Source organism: Astyanax mexicanus, chromosome 15 (genome assembly GCF_023375975.1).
Source record: "Astyanax mexicanus isolate ESR-SI-001 chromosome 15, AstMex3_surface, whole genome shotgun sequence".
NCBI classification, from domain to species: domain Eukaryota; kingdom Metazoa; phylum Chordata; class Actinopteri; order Characiformes; family Acestrorhamphidae; genus Astyanax; species Astyanax mexicanus.
Window position 1 is genome coordinate 5,819,481 of NC_064422.1, and position 23,007 is coordinate 5,842,487.

Consider the following 23,007-nt stretch of genomic DNA (forward strand, 5'->3'; position numbering starts at 1 on the left):
TTAATTGTTTTTTATGTCTTTAATATTAATTTACAATAGACAATCCATAAAAAAAAAAACAATTAAGGAAAACACTGAAAAGTTGAAACCCAAAGTACTTACAGTCATATGAAAAAGTTTGGGCACCCCTATTAATCTTAATCATTTTTAGTTGTAAATATTTGGGTGTTTTCAACAGCCATTTCAGTTTGATATATCTAATAACTGATGGACACAGTAACATTTCAGGATTGAAATGAGGTTTATTGTACTAACAGAAAAAAAAGCACACCTCAGGCGACTCTGTTTGTGGCGTGTTTGCAGAAATGGCTTCTTTCGCATCACTCTACCATACAGCTTCTCCTTGTGTAAAGTGCGCTGTATTGTTGACCGATGCACAGTGACACCATCTGCAGCAAGATGATGCTGCAGCTCTTTGGAGGTGGTCTGTGGATTGTCCTTGACTGTTCTCACCATTCTTCTTCTCTGCCTTTCTGATATTTTTCTTGGCCTGCCACTTCTGGGCTTAACAAGAACTGTCCCTGTGCTCTTCCATTTCCTTACTATGTTCCTCACAGTGGAAACTGACAGGTTAAATCTCTGAGACAACTTTTTGTATCCTTCCCCTGAACAACTATGTTGAACAATCTTTGTTTTTAGATCATTTGAGAGTTGTTTTGATGAGCCCATGATGCCACTCTTCAGAGGAGATTCAAATAGGAGAACAACTTGCAATTGGCCACCTTAAATACCTTTTCTCATGATTGGATACACCTGGCTATGAAGTTCAAAGCTCAATGAGGTTACCAAACCAATGTTGTGCTTCAGTAAGTCAGTAAAAAGTAGTTAGGAGTATTCAAATCAATAAAATGATAAGGGTGCCCATACTTTTGCACCGGTCAAATTTTGGTTTAATGCATATTGCACATTTTCTGTTAGTAGAATAAACCTCATTTCAATCCTGAAATATTACTGTGTCCATCAGTTATTAGATATATCAAACTGAAATGGCTGTTGCAAACACCCAAATATTTAGAACTAAAAATGATTAAGATTAATAGGGGTGTCCAAACTTTTTCATATGACTAAATGTCAGTAAAACTGAAAAAAAAAAAAAAATAGTTTATGTGGCTGCATTCAGTCTTATTAAAATGTGTGTCTGATTGGTAGTACTGAGGACGGTAGATGAACCAGTCTATTCCCTCTGTAACCCCAAAATGTTCTTCAGTCTTTGCCTCTGGCATTTAATCAGGTATAATTGATTGTAATCAAAGTAAAACCCCAGTTCATTATTTTTAATAAGAAATCATCATACTTTCCTGATTAACACAAATCACTCATCACATTTTCACTCATTTGTACTTTTTTCTCTTTTTTCACCAGGGGTTTTATTCTTGTGATTTACACTAGCTGGGGCCGATGGAATTTTTGACATGTTTGTTATGGCCTATAAAATACCAACACTTTTAGGTAAAGAGCAAATTTATCAGTGGTGAACTTGATACATGTAGTGCTGATTTAACACTTTCCTTGATTTAACAGTCTTTTGTGCTTTTGAAGATTCTTCACACTAAAGTTGTGTGCAAGAGTGTGCAGATCTGTCCTCAAAGATAAATGTGCTACTTAGAAGAATCTAAAGTATAAAACATACTCTGGTTTATTTAACACTTTTATATCTTCAATTTAAATGTTTAATATTCAATTTACAATGAAAAAAAAATCATAAAAGAAAAAAAAACACAATGAATGAGTGCAAAAGGCATGTACTAATTCTCTTAATTAATCATGGGTGTGTTTTGGGTGTAATGTAAAATAAATGAACCAATCAGTGTGCAAGTATCTTAAGTGTGCGGAGCTTTTGCGCGTCTCAGCAGAGGAAGCTGACGTGCGTGTTTATGCTGTGAAGATACGCCAGCAGCTCATTTAAAGGGAACAGCAATGTTATTTTATTCTTTATTCTGTTTATTATTGATGCAAAAGCTGAATTTAGGCACTGTAGCGCGTTTATTTGTGTTTTTGACAATGCACACAGCGCTCCTGCATGGCTAGAATGGGATTGGGCGGCTGATTGTTGACTGGTGTCAGGGTTTGAATCAGTCAGTGGCGCACCTGTATTTCCCGGCGTGACAATAGACTGCATAAGCATAAAAATGAAATTGGACTACACTCTAAAAAACAGAGGTACGATATGAGTACTTTTTTGTACTCGAAGGTACATTCTTTATAATTGTACCATCAAAGGTACAATATTGGTCTTTACAGGGTCAGATTTGTTCCCTCTGAAGTACAAAGTCATTTCTAACAGCAATAAGTACAGATTTGTACCATTTAACCAGCCAAAAGGTACATTCAGTATTCTGCATCACTGTACTAATGAACAGTATATATTTAAATTGCACATTTTTTATTTGAAAGCCAGACAATTTTGTATCATCAAGTTTTTGAGCCATTTTTAGTTGATGACAATGTTTATAATCTTTATAATCTATACTGGCACAAAAACCATGGGTACAAAAAAGGACTTTCACTGAAAGGTACTTTTTTGTGCCTCAATATAAGGTACAGCCCCAGCGACAAGCTTTGTACTCTTTTAAGTACAAATCTGTACTTATATTTCTTAGAGTGTATAGACTCCACCCAAAACAGGATCACCTGGAAAGATCATTGTTTTCCATCAACCTGAAATTATTGAGACTATTTGCGATTGAGCCTTTAAATCTGCCCTATTATCCTGTAGTGTGAGCCAGGCATCAGATATTTCGCTTTTCTGCTGCTGTGAGTCACATCAGTCAGAATAAAAAGAAAAAAAGAGGCTCAGCTCGTGATGTGACATCATCCATTGCAGTTCTGAGATGATGATCCTCGCTGCTTTAGTTCTCACTGGGTTTAAGCAGAAGGGCGGCGCACCTGAAGGAAACTTTAACAAGAAACATGAAAGTCACCATCAGCAGATTATTCAGGATCACCCCCAGTGGACACATCCATCCCATCGAGAGGCAGCCGGAGATCTCTGACCTTGCCTGTGATAGATGTGTCCCAGAGGAGGAAGGATGCTCTGGTCTTTGTGTGTGTGTGTGTGTGGTGGCTCGTCAGAACTGTATTGTAAAATTTCCTTATCTTTTTTTTTTTCACATTTTACTAATACTCTGTACTTGACCTGAACAATACTGATATATTAGTAACATTTCCTAATATTCTTACAGAGTTGATAGGTAATTACCCGGGGGCTAACACTATGATCACTGGTTTGAATCCTATTCATGTAGCTTGCCATCAGCTGCCAGAGCCCTGAGAGAGCACAATTGGTCTTGCTCTCTCTATCTCACTGGGTGGGTAGATGGCGCTCTCTTCACATATCACCCCAAAGGGTGATGTTGATCAGCACAGGGCGTCTGTGAGCTGATGTATCGGAACCGACTCGCTGCGCTTTCTTGCTTTCTTTCTTGCGCTGTGATGCTACTCGCCAATGCTGCATCAGCAGCAGTTCAAAAAGAGGCGGAGTCTGACTTAACATGTATTGGAGGAGGCATGTACTAGTCTACACCTTCCTGGTGTGTTGTGGCATTACTAATGATAGGGGGAGTCCTAATGAGTGGGTTGGGTAATTGGCCTTGTAAATAGTAGAACTGCAATAATTAGTGAATTGTTGAACATGCAGATTATAAAAACTGGTTGACTTCACTGGTCCTAAGCATAGAGAAAGAGAACCCAGGTAAACAAATGAGACAAAAAATACTATACTTGCTCATTTATTTATTGAGGAAAATTAGCCACTTTTACATATTTGGGAGTGGCAAAAGTATGTGAACCTTTGCTTGCATCTTTACAGCAATAACTGCAACTAAAAGGTCAAGGGAACTGTTGACCAGTCCTGCCCAAACCATGATACTACCATCACCATATTTCACAGATGGGCTAAGGTTCTTATGCTGGAATGCATTGTTCTCCAAACATAACATTTAGCAAACTGTAGACAAACAGCAATGTTTTTTTTTTTTTTTTTTGAGAGCAGTAGCTTTTCCTTGCAACCCTGCCATGCACACCATTGTTGTTCAGTCTTCTCTTGATGGTGGACTCATGAACATTGTCAAGGTCAAGTTGTTTATAAAGGGTACACAACGTAAGTTGACCAAAGTGCTGCACAAATACAAACATTTAACTACAGCACTAATAAAACAAACTTAAAAGAACAAAACAATTACATGAAAGCAATGGAATAGGGGACTACTAGCCAAAGCTGATTGGCAGATCTTAGGCACCGTGCCGGAACATAATGCCCAAACAACTCAGCTAAATAACTGGGAGCGAACCCATGCAGAAATGCATACACTAAAAAGCAAAACTTTAAACTGGGAGCCAATAGATTAAGGCCAGTGTGAGAGAGGCCTTCAGTTGCTTAGAAGTTATGCTGGGGTTGACCTTGTGACCTCATCGACTATAACACGCCTTGCTTTTGGAGCAATATTTTTTTGTTGACCACTCTTGCTAAGAAGGGTCTTGAATTAAATTTCCTCCATTTGTACACTGTAATCTGTCGGACTGTGGATTGGTAGAGTTCAAACTTTTAGAGATGATTTTGTAACCTTTTTTTATAACTCTTTTTTTCAGGTCCTCAGAAATCTTGTTTGTTCATGCCATGTAACACTTCCACAAACATATTTTGTGAAGAGCAGACTTTATGGATTTCTGTTTTTTTTTTTTTTATAAAACAGGCTCCACCTACTCACACCTGATTGTCATTCCAATGATTGAAAAAAATGAATCTAAATTCACCTTCAAATTAACTGCTAATACTAGAGGTTCACATACTTTTGCCACTCAAAACTATGTAATATTGACATTAACAGTTAAACCAATAAATGAATGACAGAGTATATTATTTTTGTCTTGTTTGTTTAACTGGATTCTATTTGTCTACTTTTAGGACTTCTTTTAGGAAATCTGGTGAACTTTCAGGTGATATTTATGCAGAAATATTAGAAATTCTAAAGGGTTCACAAACTTTCAAGCACCACTGTATAGTGGCTTCACTTTTGGGATTTTTTGCACAGCCGTTATAGTCATTTATTTATGAAAATACAATTGAAGATGCTCATGTTTAATTATCACACTACAGGCTGTATTAATTACCTCAGAGGGAACTATGTGGCACAACTGTCTGTTCTAATTAAATTAAATTAAATTAATAAATTAATTAATTTGATCAGATGTAGTTAAATCTTTTTTTGTTCTGGATGGATCTTTGATTTTAGACTTCTGGTGGATTTTAAGGAATAACTGTGGTTTATAGTATCAGATTTTCAGAGATGAATCTACGCAGAGAGGAGGTTTGTGCTGTGATGAAAATAATTATCAGCTGGATACGTTGAGACACAACTCTATGATTCAGTGTCTGAACCTGCACAGACTGATGTCTTCTGAATCAGAATCCGCAATGTAGGGTCATTAGACGCCCTGATCTATTATTAACAGCGTTTTTCAGACTGGTTTGCTCAAGCTTTCACAGGATAGCGAAGAAGGTCAGTGAGAAAAGCATGCTTTCAAAGTAATTTACGATATTTAAGTGTTATGACGCAGCTCTCAGGCCCCGTTTAATCTGGTTGAAGGTCTTTGGCTTGATTTTCTGGGCCGGTGGAGCTCACCGTTAAGAGACAACTTTTAAAAAATGGCTTTTAAATGTTTTCCTGAATAAACCAACAATAAATTATCCTAATGAAACTACTGCCCAATCGCCAGGCAGCCGGCCAGTCTCCCAAAAGACAGTTTAAAAACAAGCAATCATTAATAGTCCATTGATGACCCTCAGTGGGGAGGCTACACACTCACTGTAAGGCTGAATGGAGATCAGAGTGAGGCCTGTGTGTTTGTTTATTGATGAGTATGGATTTCTACTGTGATTACTCCTGCTGGATCCTGTCCAAACGCTCGATACCATGAGCCATGACTGTTAGACTACCAGTATAGATACCAGTCTGGTTTATATTAGAGTGCAGTGTGTTTATATACTTACAGTATATACAAGTATAGGAATTCTGTTAGGAATTTCAAAAGAATGGTGTGTGTGTGTGTTTGTGTGTGTGTGTGTGTGTTAGGGTTGCACAATATATCGTCAATTAAAGCTCCACTAGGTAGGATTGAGATTTTGTGCTCCTGGGCTCCCCCTACAGTTGCAGAGTGTAATAAATGTTTCAGGCGGATTAGTTTCTCTTCCTTGTTTTCTGTCTTTCACAGACATATTCGGTCTCTTTCCAGCTTCTGCCAGAGTGTCTGTATGTTAGTTTGTAAAGAATGAACCAGTAGTCCTTGTAGAACTGTTAGAACTAAAGGTCGGAAAGCAGGTCGCAGTTCTCGCGAGCGTCGGTCGCAGCCGCCTCGGAAAACTTACAGAGTCTGGTTTGAGCTCAGAGGAGCTCCGGCACAGACACGAGAGCACTGCTATTCCTCCTATTACACCTCAATGCAGCGCTGCATTAAGTTTCAAGTTGCAATGTTTATATTCTTTACACAATAAGTAGATGCACAGCGCTGTCTCTGTGTCTGTGTGAGTGACAGGCTTCTGCTGCCTGCGTGAGAAGAGCAAGGGGTAGGGGGAGCACGAGGAGGTGGGCATCCACATGGTTGGACACGTGCTTGTAAACGTGGGCACGTGTCGAAAGCTGTGCACCTCAGTCCAGCACAGTTTTGCAGCACAGATATTTCCAGTTACAGCTGAATTCAGGTTTTTAATCCCAGAAAAAATGCTCTCATTTACCTTTTAAAAAGCCATTTAGATGTCTGATTAAAGGGCCGATTACTGATGTTTCGCTGTTTTTCTCGGGTTTTGAGTGGTTGGTGCTGAATCAGCTCTTGATTGGTCCGGACATAAAAAAGTGCAACACACACACACACACTCACACAGCGAGCCCCCCCTATTTCTCCACCTCACACCCACACACACACACACACTTAGCAGCTGTTGTCGGCAGCTGCTGAATGTAACTATTGATGTAATTTGAAAGTAACTTAGTTACTTTTAAAATCAAGTAATTCATAAAGTAACTTTACTGTAAAGTTACTTTTTAAAGAAGTAATCAGTGATCGGTAATTAGATTACTTTTTCAAAGTAACTATGCCGTCACTGCTCCCATAGAAAATGAATAGTCATCTATCAGATCTGTCGGCTGCCAATGGGAACGCAGGGTTTGTCTGTAAACAAACTGAACTTGGTTTGTATTTGATCATTATTCAGTTTAAAAATAACCCAGAATTTATTTGATATTTATTTGGTATTGTAGCCATGTAGCTTATGCAAATCCCTGCCCCTGTTTATTCCATATACTGTGGTAATGTTTTGGCGGACAGTGAAAAAATGGATACTTCCCAACCCCAGTGTGAAATCTATGTCTTTGAAAGCGCAATGTGAGCAAAAAAATATGATTAAATAACTCTGCTATTGCCTTTGAGGTAAAATTAGAGAATTACGGGAATATATTATTTAGTTTTTTTAACTTAAAAAAATCGGCTACGTTTGGCTCCACATTAGAGGATGTGTTTCGCTCTCCTGTAGGCCTCCAGCTGTGGAAGCTCAGCCTATTAACTTCAACACAGACCTCAACAAAACCTCAAGTGTACTCCTGTGTGTGTCTGTGGGCTGATTAATATTTCCACACTCTGTGCTGAAATTCTCATCGTGTCTAAACTCAGTGTAATTCGGTGCAGTTTGCAGTGCGCTGTCAAAGAACTTTCAGAAGCGCTGGCTGTGCAGCGCGGGATAAAGAGGCGGCAGAGTCGTTTACTATAAATCTTTGATGGAGAGACTGGAGCAGGCTGTTGGGACTCCCTTTGAAACGGTGCTCGAGAACAGCAGGCTGGTTACTGAGAGCCCTGACCTGCTTGGGTTTAGTGTGTCAGCCCATCTGATGTCATGTAACACGACACACGTGATAGTAATCTCTAATTCATGAGCAGCCGACCAAGCAGTGGTTTCAGAGCCACACATGGTGCAGATGGAGGCCTGGCTGGAGAACTCACTGAAAGCTGTGGGGTAGGGGTGGATGATGTAGCAGAAATCCAATGACATCACAAGTCCCAAATCATTGGAGAATTGACACTCATTACCCTGTAGGTGGAAGTATAGATACTAGAGTTTAAAATACTTCTGTAGTAGTAGGAAAAGTAGTAAAAGTGTAAAAGTACTGGTTTTAAAACTACTTGAAGTATAAAAGTAAAAGTTATGTAATGTAAGGAGAGAAAATGCCATTAAGAACAAAAGTCTATAGTCTTATAATAGTGCACCACCCACCCCTCCCCCCCCCAAAAAAGAAATTTTTCTAAAAGCCATAATGACTATAATGTTCTATTATTAAAATGTTAATGTTGATAATATAATTTAGGATGCACTAGGCTGTTCTCTGTTTCAGCTGCATATATGCCCGTTGTTAATGAATGTATTTTAGTAGAATGTAAATATATTAAAGAAGCATAGTTAAACCATTTGTCTCAAGTTCTCTTAAGGGCATTTTCACACCTGTAGTTCGTTTCTCTGGTTCGAATCAGTTAATGAGTTCTGGTTTCACACAGGCATAAACGTAAACGCACCAAAATGCGCATCAATAAACCACGCGAGCAGCCTGTGTCCTCTGATTGGTCAGAGCTGTCTGACACGGGAGTACGTTAAATATAAATACACGAAAAAAGTAAATACTGCGAGAAGATTTTGTGTTCCAGCGCAAATATCTGTGCTTTAACACTGAACACTGAAACACTGCACTTTTAAACACAGTGTTTCTACGTGCAGCGCAGATTTATACATAATAAACAGAGTCACGCGGCTGTGAGCAGTGAATGCAGCGCAGACGGCGCGTGCACGGACACAGTGTTTGTTCACAGCTGTGGTAATTAGCATTATCTGGCTAATATATCAGTTTAAACTGTGCTTGCTTTATCAGCAGTTTAGCTCAAGTAAATGGCTTATATTTAATAGCTGGATCCGATCTAGACCGGATCACGTTCTCACCACAAGCGAACCGCTCCAGAGTTTGTTTGGTACCGGACCGAGACCACCTCCTCTAGCTGGTCTCGGCCCGGTTCTTTTGAATCGAACCCGAGTGCGATTACTGTTTTCACACCTGCTCAATCGAACCGCACTAAAGTTACAAACGGACGAGAGTTCGTTTTAACCGGACCAAATAGTGCTGGTGTGAAAACGCCCTTAGTCTCTGCACGGATCATCTTCATACAGTGCCCTCCAAAAGCAGCATTGGAAAAGTGAGGCAGATCCCTTTATTTCTGCTGTAGACTAAAACCATCCAGGGGTTGGACAGTGAAACTGAAACATCTGTCATTTTAGTGTGGGAGGATTCATGGTTAAATTGGAGCAGCCAGGTGGCCGATCTTCATTAATTGCACATTGCAGCAGTAAGAGCAGAGTGTGAAGAGTGTTCAATTATCAGGGTAAGAGCACAGTTTTACTCAAAATATTGCAATGCACACAACATTATGGGTGACATAAGAGGACAAATTGTTGGTGCACGTCTTGCTAGCGCACCTGTGACCAAGACAGCAAGTCTTTGTGATGTATCAAAAGCCACGGTATCCAGGGTAATGTCAGCATACCACCAAGAAGGACCAACCACATCCAACAGGATTAACTGTGGACGCTGTAAGAGGAAGCTGTCTGAAAGGGATGTTTGGGTGCTAACCCGGATTGTATCCAAAAAACATAAAATTCAGCATGCAGAATTCAATGTGCACCTCTACTCTCCTGTTTCCACCAGAACTGTCCGTCAATACAATAAATTATTGTGGTCTAAAACCAGGTGTTTCAGTTTCATTGTCCAGCCCCTGTAAATACTACCAAGAGTTTTATGCTTCTGTCGCAGTTGCCATTTTGCACAAGCTTACACGTGATGTGGTAAACACTCATTGTAAACATAGCCAGGATGGCCAGCAGCAGCTTTTTTTTTGCATAAAAGTGACAGAGCCCTTAAACGGCTTATTCTGAAAGGGACTAAAACTGTCATAAATAGAGCTGGTGAGATCTCTTTATGTATATGAATGTTTTGTGCAAAAAAAACGTCATGAACATGTTTTGTATAGCCCTTATAACTATTCTAACTTGTGGAAAAAGATGTATAATATGTTCCTTTTAAAATCTTTGCTTGGCTGAAGTAAATATTAATGAAAAACATCAGTTTTGCTTTTTTCATTATACGCTAATTGATTACTGTAGTGTGGATTTTGTTTCAGGTGCCACTTTTAAATAAGACTACATTTAAAAAGGGTTTATAAATGGTTTACAATTAGTTTATTAATGGTTACTAATTAGGTTGTAAATGCCTTAAAAATCATTAATAATCAGTTATAACACATACGTAGAAAGAGCAACAATGACCTGTTATTTGCCAAATAGTGAAACCGCAGCATCTATATTGTTGTCCTTTCTATGTATGTGTTACAACTGATTATTAATGATTTTTAAGGCATTTACAACCTAATTAGTAACCATTAATAAAGTTATTGTAAACCATTTATAAGCCCTTTACAATTGTAGTCTTATTTTAAAGTGGTATCTTGTTTGATATTATCTATGGTTCTCAATGGTGTCTGTGAGCTGGCGTGCTCTGAACCAGCTTTTATTTTACCATAAATTTTTGGTGAGAAACGGTGGACGTGTGTGGCGTTAAAGTCACAGTGTTGATTTGGTGTAATTTACATGCCGCTTTCTCTCGTCTGATAACAAGTCGTTGGTTTTGGGATGAGAGGCAGCCGGAGAGGCAGTGGAGGAAGGAGGAGAATGGCGCAGAAAAACGGGAACTCCTCCGCTGGTAACAAATGCAGCGGCTGCGGCCATATATCTCCTGCTGCCAGCCATGAAGGAGCATGTTAATCAAATCACTCACTCAAGGACTTAGTCCAGTGCTGCGCAGCGTAGCGCTGTCTCATAGCTCTCCACTGTAAATCCCAGCTCCTGCAGCGTCGGCACTAAACACACTCTGAAAGACCGAGGGGTTTTAGGCGAAAGCCCCCTTTTCTGCTAATGCTAACAGCTGAATAAGTCTCTCAGCTGACGATGAGAGCGAAAGCATATTGGCGGCTATGCTAAAACCCAGCCGGGCTCAAATAAGTTTATTTTCTTTATCCGCCTTCCGTCTGTTTGTGTGTCTGTTTGTCTGTGTGGGTATTGCACTGATGCAGATGATGATGTTCAGTACCAGTATCAATACCATTGCTATGGCTACTGCTGGCCTATATGGGATACTTTATGTTAGACTTATGTCAGGGCTGGACGATATGCTCAAAATAAATGTCATATATTGATTTATTTTGTTTGCTACAATTTAATTCGGATATTGATATGAACAATGCAAAAGCCACCAGCTGTGGTGTACATAATCTATATATATATATATATATATTTCATGATACAAAGTATTTATAGCAACGTTTCAACGGCTAATCAAATACTCTTTAATTCATAGTACAATGATTTTTATTCAATTTTTGCTGCACATTATCCAATTAAACAGGATTTTTGATATCCTTAATATGCTCTCTTTGTGATAAAAATCTAATATTTCAGACTATATGGCACACTTCAAATTCTTAAATTTTCCCCAAAAATCAGCAGTTTCCCTTATAATCCTGTGCATTTTATGTATGAATTTTTCCAGTCAGGAATTAAGGAGCAGTAAAGCCACTCCACTGAAGTACAACTGAAGTAAGAGTTTTCAGTGAAGTTTCTCCAGCACTAAGGCTGGGTGCAGCAGCATTAGCATTAGCCACCAGCCGCAGTGCTAGCTTGTTTGCCATTTGGAGGCAAGTAGGCCTATATTAGACTGTAGTCTGCATGTGTTTCGTATTAAAACAAGCTTCGTTAGACAAACACTAGCTGATATCGTTCTGGGTTACCGGAACACTTAGGGTTCCTGGGTTCCTGATTTTGCTATTTATCGGTTTATGTAAAACATTTTTATTTTTTATTCTATAAACTTTGGACAACATTTCTCCCATAAAATCCTCAATAACAATATTGTCATTGTCGGACAGTTCTGCAGCTTCGTCTTGCATTCACAGTTAATCCTGTTGGATGTGGTTGGTCCTTCTTGGTGGTATGCTGACATTACCCTGGATACCGTGATCTTGATACATCACAAAGACTTGCTGCGTCGTATTAAAACAAGCTTCGTGGGACAAACACTAGCTGATATTCGTCCTGAGTTACCAGAACACTTAGGGTTCCTCAGTCTAGTTCTATCAGGTGGCATTTATGGTTAGCGGCTAATGCTAATACTGCCTTATTGCTGGAGAAACTTTACTAAAAACTCATCTCCAGATAAAATATTGGAAATCTAAGCTTACTGTAAGTAAACGGAAGCGCTTTACTCACCCAAATAAACTATTTTCAGGAGATAAATCTGTGTAGATTAACATCCTGGCACCCTTACTAGTGTTGCCTAAAATGGTGCACGTGGCACCATTTGTTTCTCCAGTATAATCTATTATAAAGACATAATAGAACAACATATCTATTTTGTAGTCAAGTTTAAACAAAACACAAAATATCTGTATCGTTAATAGTGTGGAGGACGGTGAATGAACACAGTGTTTAAAAACTCCAGCAGCACTGCTGTATCTGATCCACTCACTGTACCAAAACAACACACACTAACACCTCATACACCACCACCATGCTAATCACTGCTAATCACTGCAGTGCTGAGAATAATGACCCACCACCCAAATATATATATATATATATATATATATATATATATATATATATATATACCACTTCAGTTTCTGAATCAGTTACTCTGATTTTGCTATTTATCAGTTTATGTTTGAGTAAAATTAACATTTTTAATGCTAAATAAATAAAATAAATAAAAATATTGTTATTTAGAGTATTTAAGAAATGGCTGAAAAAGAAAACAAGATACAGAACTTTCAGACCTTAAATAATGCAAAAAAAAACATGTTCATATTTATAAAGTTTTAAGAGTTCAGAAATCAATTTTTGGTGGAATAAACCTGGTTTTTAATCACAGTTTTTATGCATCTTGGCATCATGTTCTCCTCCACCAGTCTTACACACTGCTTTTGGATAACTTTATGCTGCTTTACTCCTGGTGCAAAAATTCAAGCAGTTCAGCTTGGTTTGATGGATTGTGATCATCCTCTTGATTATATTCCAGAGGTTTTAAATTTGGTAGAACCAAAGAAACTCATCATTTTTAAGTGGTATAATTTTTTTTCAGAGCTGTATATAGTGGGTGCTAAAAAAACAATAATTTGATGGTGCTGTATGTACAGAGCGTTCTAATTAGGGTTGGGTGATGTCTCCTTAATTGGCAGATGACGATGCTTACAGTGAAACATCGCGGTGGATGATAATATCGTTACAAAAAATATTTAAAATGAATAAAAAATAATTAATATAAAATGAAAACTCATTTAAAGCACAATCAAAGGCTATGTAATATTGCGCAGAATAATATCAGTTTCAGTTTGCTTTAGTTTCAAATAATTGAAACAGCTCCCCAAAACCTCAACCTTTCCTTTATATTTGACAATGTTTGATTAACTTTACAGGTCCTCACTCATCTTAATTTATTTAACTAAACTGAGTTTTATATTATTTTAAACCTCACTCTGAATTCAGCTCCGTGCTGCGGGAGGGAGGAAGGGATGGAGGGGGAGAGAGAGAGAGAGAGCGCAGCGCGGCGCATTTTGCCTGATTTCTCTTGATTAAATATCAATAAATATGTGAATTTTATATCTTTTAATACCGTATATTTTACTTTACTTGATAGGACCTTATTTATTAAAACTTTTTTTTTTTTTTTTTAAATCGCAATGCCGTGCGCTTTCCTTATGACTGACGCTAAACAGTTTGATCCATGTTATATTATATTATGTTAAAATAATACCATTTTAATGTTTTTGGTTTCTATGTTTTGAAATTTGTTAGATTATATTTTTGTCAACATGTTGGGTTTATTTTCATTTGTTATTGTTCTAATAATAATAGAAGTTACATAATTTATTTTCTTTTGTACAAATTTTAAGGGGTGAACAAAAGTAAGTCAATAGTTACTTTTACTGGTAACTAGTTAATTTTATAGTGGGGTAACTCCGTTAGTAACACAGTTACTTTTTTGGAGAAGTAACTAGTATAACTGATTACTTTTTCAAAGTAAGGTGCCCAACACTGGTTGACAATGAGCAAGTTTCCCGACACAAGAAGCAGGCTTATTCTATTTGCGTGAATAACATAAAATGTTTAAAATGAATACAGACATGTAGAAAAAAAACGAAGACAAGCTATAACCTAGATACAAATAATAATATATTATTAATAATATAATAATAATAAATAATATAATAATATGCCATTTCGGCATATTTATAGCAGTAGGGTATTTTAATTTTTATCCCTGACTCTAATTCATTTAAGTTATATACCTGATTTGATCTTTTTCTGTACAATCCCTGCTGAAGTTTTAGGTGAAGGAGACCTAAAGAAGGTCAGTGCATGTTTCTGGAAAAACAAAAAAGTGGGCGTGGCATCGCGATGGTTACCATCCATCGCAATGTTGGGTCATAAATGACGATGGACGATGATATCGTCCATCCGCACAACCCTAGTTCTAATGAAAGCAATACCAATGTTGATATTTCTGCTTATGTTGAACTGTACTGTGTACTGTCGGCCAATGCTATATGAAATGAATGGCAGATTTTCTGATGCCCTGTATGCTATCTACATGTGGATGAATTTATTATAAATATATATGTGTGTATCTTTCATGTTCTTCTTTCCTTTTTCTCTCTATTTCCCTCTCTGCTGTCGACACTGACGTTTCTGACTGCAGACTGGCAGTATGAAGGTAAGTCTGTTATCTTTTTTTCTTCACTTTATCTCTTGCGTCACTTAAGTGCCTTTCTGAAGCTCCTGGAAAGTCGTTTTGAAGGGAAAAAGTGGCGGTATCTCAGGCTGCTGCTCTTTATGTAGTGAGTGTGTAAGTGAGTGGTCTAATGGGGCACCTTAACCTCGGCTGAAATTGAAATGTCTGCAGACGTCTGAGGTGTCGGGGTATGAGTTGTGTGTGTACGCTGTTTAAGGTTGATGATGGTTTAAAGTCGTTTTCTACCTTTTCAGAGTGCAAGCTCTCCAGGACGGGTCCGCCGGCCACCATAGTCGCCATAGACGAAGAGAGCCCTAATGGTAAGCATTGATCTTTCTTTTCATGAGTTCTGCAAAGAAAGCACTCAAGCTGCTTGCACAAATGTGTCGGCGCGTTCGATATTATGAGGGCTTGCGTTTTTTGCGAAGGTAAATAGGGAGCGTATTTGGAAAAGGGAAGGAGATTACTTGGCAATTTTTTGACGCAGTATATCAGGCGGTCATACTGGGTATTATTGAGTGATGTCGAGTGTAGATGTATAAAAGCAGCTGCCAGAGCTTCCTCTGAAGGATGGAGAGTAGAAATGGAATATTCTCTTCGGATTCTTGGTTTGTATAACATGAGTCAGTGGGTCCATTTATGTGCACTTCATCTGATCAATGGGTTTACATGAACTTCTTGTGTGATCTTGGGTAATATCTAGAAACCACCAGGGCACCATGTCCAATTTTAAAAGAATTTAATGATTTAACTGCAGTGATTATACAGGGGTTGGACAATGAAACTGATTTAAAGACCACAATAATTTATTGTCCTGACAGACAGTTCTACAGCTTCCTCTTCCATCCACAGTTAATCCTGTTGGATGTAGTTGGTCCTTCTTGGTGGTATGCTTACATTACCCTGGATACCGTGGCTCTTGATGCATCACAAAGACTTGCTGTCTTGGTCACAGATGCTCCAGCAAGACGTGCACCAACAATTTGTCCTCTTTTGAACTCTGGTATGTCACCCATAATGTTGTGTGTATTGCAATATTAAGAGCAAAACTGTGCTCTTACCCTGCTAATTGAACCTTCACACTCTGCTCTTACTGGTGCAATAATGTGCAATTAATGAAGATTGAACACCAGGATGCTCCAATTTAGCCATGATGAAACCTCCCACACTAAAATGACAGGTGTTTCAGTTTCATTGTCCAACCCCTATAGTAGGAGATTTTAACATTCATTTTGAAAAGCTTAATAATTCACTGAAAAGGGCATTTACATCAATTCATGACTCAAAAGTACCTACACCTTACCGTAATTATACATATTCATACTCTGGTTTTAGTTTTGACTCTTGGCATTAGAATATCTCGGTTATCTATTCTTTCTCATGGCATAGCAATCTTAGATCATTATCTCATGTAGTTGATGCTACATCTTAGTCATTACATTACATTATATTGCATTTAATGGATGCTTTTTTCTAAAGCGACTTTTTCAAATAATGTTGTATAATAATCATTAGCATTAACATATAGAGCACATAGAAGTTCAAGGCAAAAACATTTTTTAGATAGGGCCTAAATAAGGCCAAATGGAGATAATGGGATAGAGGAGTAAAGGAGGGGAAGAAGGAAATGAGGTTAGAAGTAGTTAGTTTGTTAGAGGTGTTAGGAGAGTAAGTGCTCTTTGAAGAGCTCTGTCTTCAGGAGTTTATTAAAGATAGCGAGAGATTCTCCTGATCTGGTAGTAGAAGGTAGTTAGTTAGAGGTGTTAGGAGAGTAGGTGCTCTTTGAAGAGCTCTGTCTTCAGGAGTTTATTAAAGATAGTGAGAGATTCTCCTGATCTGGTAGTAGAAGGTAGTTAGTTAGAGGTGTTAGGAGAGTAGGTGCTCTTTGAAGAGCTCTGTCTTCAGGAGTTTATTAAAGACAGTGAGAGATTCTCCTGATCTGGTAGTAGAAGGTAGTTAGTTAGAGGTGTTAGGAGAGTAGGTGCTCTTTGAAGAGCTCTGTCTTCAGGAGTTTATTAAAGATAGTGAGAGATTCTCCTGATCTGGTAGTGGAAGGTAGTTTGTTACACCATTGGGGAACTCTGTATGAGAACAGTCTGGATTGCTTTGTGTGAATGTTTGTTTGGTAAAGCGAGGTGTCATTCATTGGAGGAGATCAGTGGCTAGGAGGTAATATAGACCTTCAGGAGTGAGTGCAGGTAGGAAGGAGCTGTTCTGTCATCACCTTGTGAAGATTTTGAATTTAATACGAGCAGCAACTGGTAGCCAATGGAGCTCAATAAGAAGTGGAGTGACATGTGTCCATTGGGTTTAGCTGGTTGAAGACCAGGTAGGCTGCTGCATTTTGGACCAATCTGTCTCATGTTGTAAAGCGCAAAGCGGCAGGATCAAGCAACTGAGGCCACATGGAGTGTGAAGAAGAGCTGGTCATCAACCATAACTTTAATTTTCCTGGCAACCTGTGTCAAGAAGATTGAGTCAATGGTTATGGTGAAGTTGTTTTGAATAAATTGTTTTGCTGGTAGAACCAGAAGTTTAGTCTTGGAAAAGTTAAGTTAAAGGTGGTGTTCCTTCATCCATGTCTGAGATATGTCTGAGAGTCCCAGCGATATTGGTGTAGAAATCTAAGGGTCATCAGTCGAGAATGATAGATAGAGCTGGGTGTCATTAACAAAGCAATGGTCATAAAGTCATAATGTCTGTACACCATTCAGATACTCTATGAAGATATCAGTTTACTGATAACCTTCCCGATTGATCAACCACAGTGTACTCTCCATTGGGCCCAATAACCTAGATTCATTAACCGATTGGTAAAAAAAACAAAAAACTTTCTGTCTACTTTAGATGTTGTAGCACCACTTAAATACTAAAAAAAAAAAAAAAAATACTGAAAAAGCTCACTCCATGGTAAAATGATCTAACTTGTAGCTTAAAACACTTAAATTTAGAGCGATAGAGAAGTGACAGGGCAACAGAGCATGTAAAACCCAAACGCAATGCCATGGCTTTTTTGTGAACACAATAAGGATTGTTTAAATAATTCGGTTTCAGTGGCATTCACAAGGCCCTATTTTAGCTATTTATCTATAAGTGAGCCGTCCAACATGCACTGCGTAGTCCTTGCTATCGTAACAACGGGAAAAGTATACCTTGCTCGAGTTTTGGGCACAACGTGCAGTTAACCAATCAATGTGTCACTTGCCATTCCCTTTAAGAGCCAGGTGCGTTCTGACTTTGGCGAATTGCTATTTTAATGGTACAGCTACCTGGACGTGTCCAATGTTTCTCAGCAGAAAAAACTGACCTACCTGTTCATGCTTGTTCATATTGTTTATGGTTGATGTAAAAGTTACATAAAAAGCACACATTAAAGGTTTGTTCACTGATGCATGTCCATGTGTGGCAGGGATTGCGCCTGTATTGATAATTCACTGCCGAGCTAACAATGAACGTCTGACTGTTAGCAACTGCCTAGGTTGTTTCGGTCAGTGGTGCACCTGTGTTTTACGTTGACAAGATAGCAATACAACAGACATTTACCTGAACACACCTCACTTCCAGAGCACTATTCCCATCTGTGCAGATATATTCACAAGCACCGTTGCTGTTTAAACAACACAGGTCGAAGGTGTGGAAATAGAGTGTTGGTGGGGTGTAAGATAGCAATGAACATCACAATGCACCTTGCACAAGGTGTAAGATAGAGTCTTGAAAGTTTTTTTAGTCTTGAAATCTCATTTGTCACTTATTTTTGGAACCGCACACTGTGTTTTTTTTTGTTTTGTTTTTTTTTTTTTGGAGACGGTACACAGTGAATAGCCATAAAGTAATAAAAAAGTAAATAAAAAATACTTAAATAAGAAATGAGGGTCAGTCAATCCGAAACATTTTAAGAATTTTGAAAGATTCCTCAAGTGCAGTCACTGCAAAGACCATCAAAAACACTATGATGAAACTGGCTCTCATCAGGACCGCATCACGTAAGGAAGACCAAGGGTTACCTCTGTTGCACAGGATAAATTCATCACAGTTACCAGCATCAGATAACAGCTCCCCAGATAAGAGCACCTAAATGCTTCTTAACAGAGTATTTTGGTTTGTTTGACATTTTTAAGTTACTACATGATTCCTTCATAGTCTGTGTTCCATCATAGTGTTCCATCATAGTCTGGATGACTTCAGTATTCATTTACAATGTAGGAAAAAAATAATCAAACACTAAATAAGAATGAGAATAAGAATAAGAATGAGAATAAACTACTAGGAAATCAGAGCATGCTGTGTACATTACTACTTGAATAATCTGATGACTTAGTAGTAATCAGATTACTAACAGGTATTTGTAGTGCGTGTAAAGGCACTGGTGTATGTGTGTGTGTGTGTGTGTGTGTGTGTGTGTGTGTGTGTGCGTTTTAGCTTTCAGACCTAAGAGACGTCTCCAGACAGAAGCAGATTTGTTAAGATTTGTCTCGTTTACTGAATTTATGGATGCAGAGAACGTGTCTGATGCACTAATGATAGAGGCCCCTGTTGTGGCGAACGTGTAATTCACTGGCTTTTTTAGGCCTCCCATGGTGCACCTCACAGGGCCAGGCTGCCACATCACAGATGGTGTTCAGCATGCCTGCGCAGTCGGGGGGCTCTTATCTAATAGATCTTTCTCTTTCCCTTTGTGGGAACCCCTGTGTTATCTGAGGTAGACTGTTTTTAGGGCTAGCTTTGTATTTGGCTTCGAACATTAGCAAACCTTTCGACAGGTTTGAAAGGGAGCCCGGCCTATAGCATTGACCAAGCTTGAAAAAAAGGCTTAAAAGGTTCTAATAGATCCATTTATTAAGTAATACATTTAGTAAGACAAGTGGTGTTAATTGTTTTAGAATAATTTACACTGAAGGTTGGCCAAACAATACAATTTAGTGCCCTATCTCTAACACCTGCGTTGTTTAAATAGCAACAGTGCTTGTGAATATACCTACACTGATGGATTTGTTCAGGTAAATTTCTGGTGTATTGCTATCTTGGCAACGGAAAACACAGGTGCTCTTCTGACTGACTGAAAACAGCCTAGAAAAATGTTAACAATCAGATGTTCATTGCTTTCTTGGCAGTGATTTTTTTGCTAACACATGCATGGACATGCAGCAGTGCAGAAACCCATAATGCATGCCTGGTGCCATTGTTTTACATCAACAATAAATAAAATGAATGAATGTCAATGAGCAGGTCAGTTTCCTTTGCTAATAATTATTGCCTACATCCAGGTAGCTGCGCCATTAAAATAGCAATTTAGAATGGCAAGTGATTGGTTTATTGCATGTTACACCCAAAACAAAACACACCCATGCTTAATTAAGAGAATTAGTACAGGCCTTGATAAAGGTGTACTTTTCCCATCATTATGATAGCAAAGACACACTGACACACTCTAAATCAAGCTGCACAATGCAGCTCACTAAAATAGGACCCCTAGTGTTTAAACATATTCATTACATACAACTTAAAATACAACTTAAATCTTCAGTGTGTCTTAGAATCCGGTGCACCTTATGTACGAATTCTACCAGTCAGGTTTTAAGAAGCAGTAAAGAAAAAAGAAACGTTACCTGCAGCCTCTCCGGAGAGGGGGCGCTTTTTATGGCTGGGGTACAGATTTCGACACACTTTCAAAATAAAAAACAATTTCTGCTTTTTCGGGAGAGACAAATACACCTATTTCTGATATTGGGTGGGTTACATCCCCATCGGTTCCTAAGCCAATGCCAGCTGCAGAGGAGATGCAAATGAGATCATACGGCTGTGTTTAGTGAGACTAATATGACAAGTAAGTTCACTATGTCCGAGAGATAATGATACAAAAGAGTGGCACATCTGCCTGATGCATTAATCATGTCAATGTAAAGGATGTGCTGATCTCATGCAGGAATTCTTTCTCTGTCTGGGAGAGAAACTGCCAATTATTGCGTAGTTGATTATTCAGTGATGAAGAGCAGAGAGGGCTTCCTATAGCTTCAGGCTAACAGAAGTTGCATGCATTGCTAACAGCTCTGTATAAATAATACAAAATAGATTTATGTCTAACGTTTAATATGGAAACATTATGTAAAAAAACATGTAAAAGTATTAGGAATGTGTGATGATCTGAAATCCGTTAATGTTGGCAGATATGGCATATATTGTGGTTGGTGTGGTGCAGTGGATAACACCACTACCTTCCAACTGAGCTAAGATAAGATTGAGAGACTGGGGTTCAATTCCAGGTCTGGGTGACTATGCTGTGCTGCACCAGTCATTAAGAGTCATTGGGCAAGACCCCTAACACTACATTGGTCCAGCTCTGTAACAGGAATAACCTTGTAAGTCATTCTGAATAAGAGAGTAAGCCGTACAAATGCTGTACATGTAAATGAAACCAATATTTGAGGTACTTATTATGGTTCCATTAAGATGTCCATGCAGAGCACACAGAAAAAAGGCATAACATTTGTGGTGTCAATTGAGTGCAGCTTAATTAAGGGCGTGTCAGTGTGCCTTTGCTATCGTAACGACGAGAAAAGTATAATTAATTCTCTTTAGGTAAAATATATGTGAAATAAACCAATCAGCATATCAATTACCTTTCTTTTTAAGAGCCAGGTGCGCTCTGACTTTGGCAGATTGCTGTTTTAATGGTGCAGCTGCCTTGACGTGTCGTACTCTTCTTAGCAGAGGAAACTGACCTGCTTGTTTGCACTGTGCAGGTGTGGGAGCAGGCCATTTCACGTCTATGTGTGTGTAATAAACCGGGCTATTTGCAAAAAAACGTCTTACTGTTGACTTCTGCCTAGGTAGTTTTCTGTCAGTGGTATACTTGTGTTTTCCGTTGCCAAGATCACAATACAGCAATAGTGATCTATAGCGCATTGGTCAATTGCAGATCGCGCAACTAAATTTAGATGTCGGTGTGTCCTCATATCGCATACCTGTCAAGTTTTGCATTTAAAAATAAGAAAAAAATCCCGATGCCCGGTTTTAGCCGTCCCACCAGCCCAATTGAGGTTCAGTATCCCTTACATTTTAAGACAGGTTGACAAGAAATCTAAAATAACCACCTGTGAACCACTTACAGACTACAATTAGATGATCAGAATCTGATCATCTGGCCTACCTTTGTTGACATTGAAATGTTGTGGACATTCCTACATATGTAATTCTTATAATACAGCCTTAATAAAACCCTTTTCTAAATATTTACATGAAGCTAGGGCTTTTTTGCCTGGGATGCACTCTTTTATGTTAAATTTTTTCATTCAATGGATTTAAAATTGAACAAAGGGTGCACAAATTCTGCAAAATGAGCTTTTACTAAAGGACATGGACCAGATATATTCCATCAGTGAATCCATTCCCCAATAAAGTATGCAAAACAGTACATCAACAATGGATTTCATGTAGCTGTGTAATAATGTAAACAATTCACTTATTTCTGATTTGTTCTTTTAACATTTATAACACAAAGGAACAAATTATTAAAAGAAATATTAATAAATATCAGTTCTAAGGGGCCTACACAACTAATACTCTTTATTTAATATTCCATATACAAGCCAAGATGTGCAAAACTGTCATCTAATCAAGAGGTGCTACTTTGAATGATCTAAAATATAATTCAATATGTTTTTGAACTGGCACCATGATTGGCGTTAAGAGATATAATAACCTCTCATTAATAAGGTTTTTATTTTTTTTTATAATACAGGAATTTTACGGTAAAAATACTAATACGGGAGGATGGCAGGAAAGAGAGATAAAATACGTTCGTTTCCCGGCCAAAACGAGAGACTTGACAGGTATGTCGTATTGTGAGGGCACAAAAAAATATCACTGTATATCAGTGTGTCACTTGCCATTCCCTTTAAGAGTCAGATACCCTCGGATTTTGACATGTTTGTATCTTAAAAGTGTTCAGCAAAGGTTACTGACCTGCACGTTCACACTGTGAAGATACACCAGCAGCTCATTTAAGGGAACAGCAATGTTATTGTAGGGTGTAAATGCAGGGTATACAATAGGGCCGGTGGTCTTCTTCCAGACCTTGAAAAAGTGGCTAGAAAAAGAACAGTTAATAGAAAGCCTAAAGAAAACCCAATAAAAAAAAAAA

General features: G+C 38.3%; 1 protein-coding gene across 2 annotated transcripts in view; it reads left to right on the plus strand.

Moving 5' to 3' along the window:
* Window positions 1-23,007, plus strand: part of pcdh15b (protocadherin-related 15b) — a 459,821-nt gene that overhangs the window by 74,029 nt on the left and 362,785 nt on the right. Inside the window, exons 3-4 of one of the 2 annotated variants that reach the window (XM_049464765.1) lie at window positions 14,835-14,849; window positions 15,122-15,187. In XM_049464765.1, the coding sequence (XP_049320722.1) occupies window positions 14,835-14,849; window positions 15,122-15,187 (81 nt within the window). The remainder of the gene's footprint in view (window positions 1-14,834; window positions 14,850-15,121; window positions 15,188-23,007) is intronic. The other variant, XM_049464764.1, reaches the window with a different exon arrangement.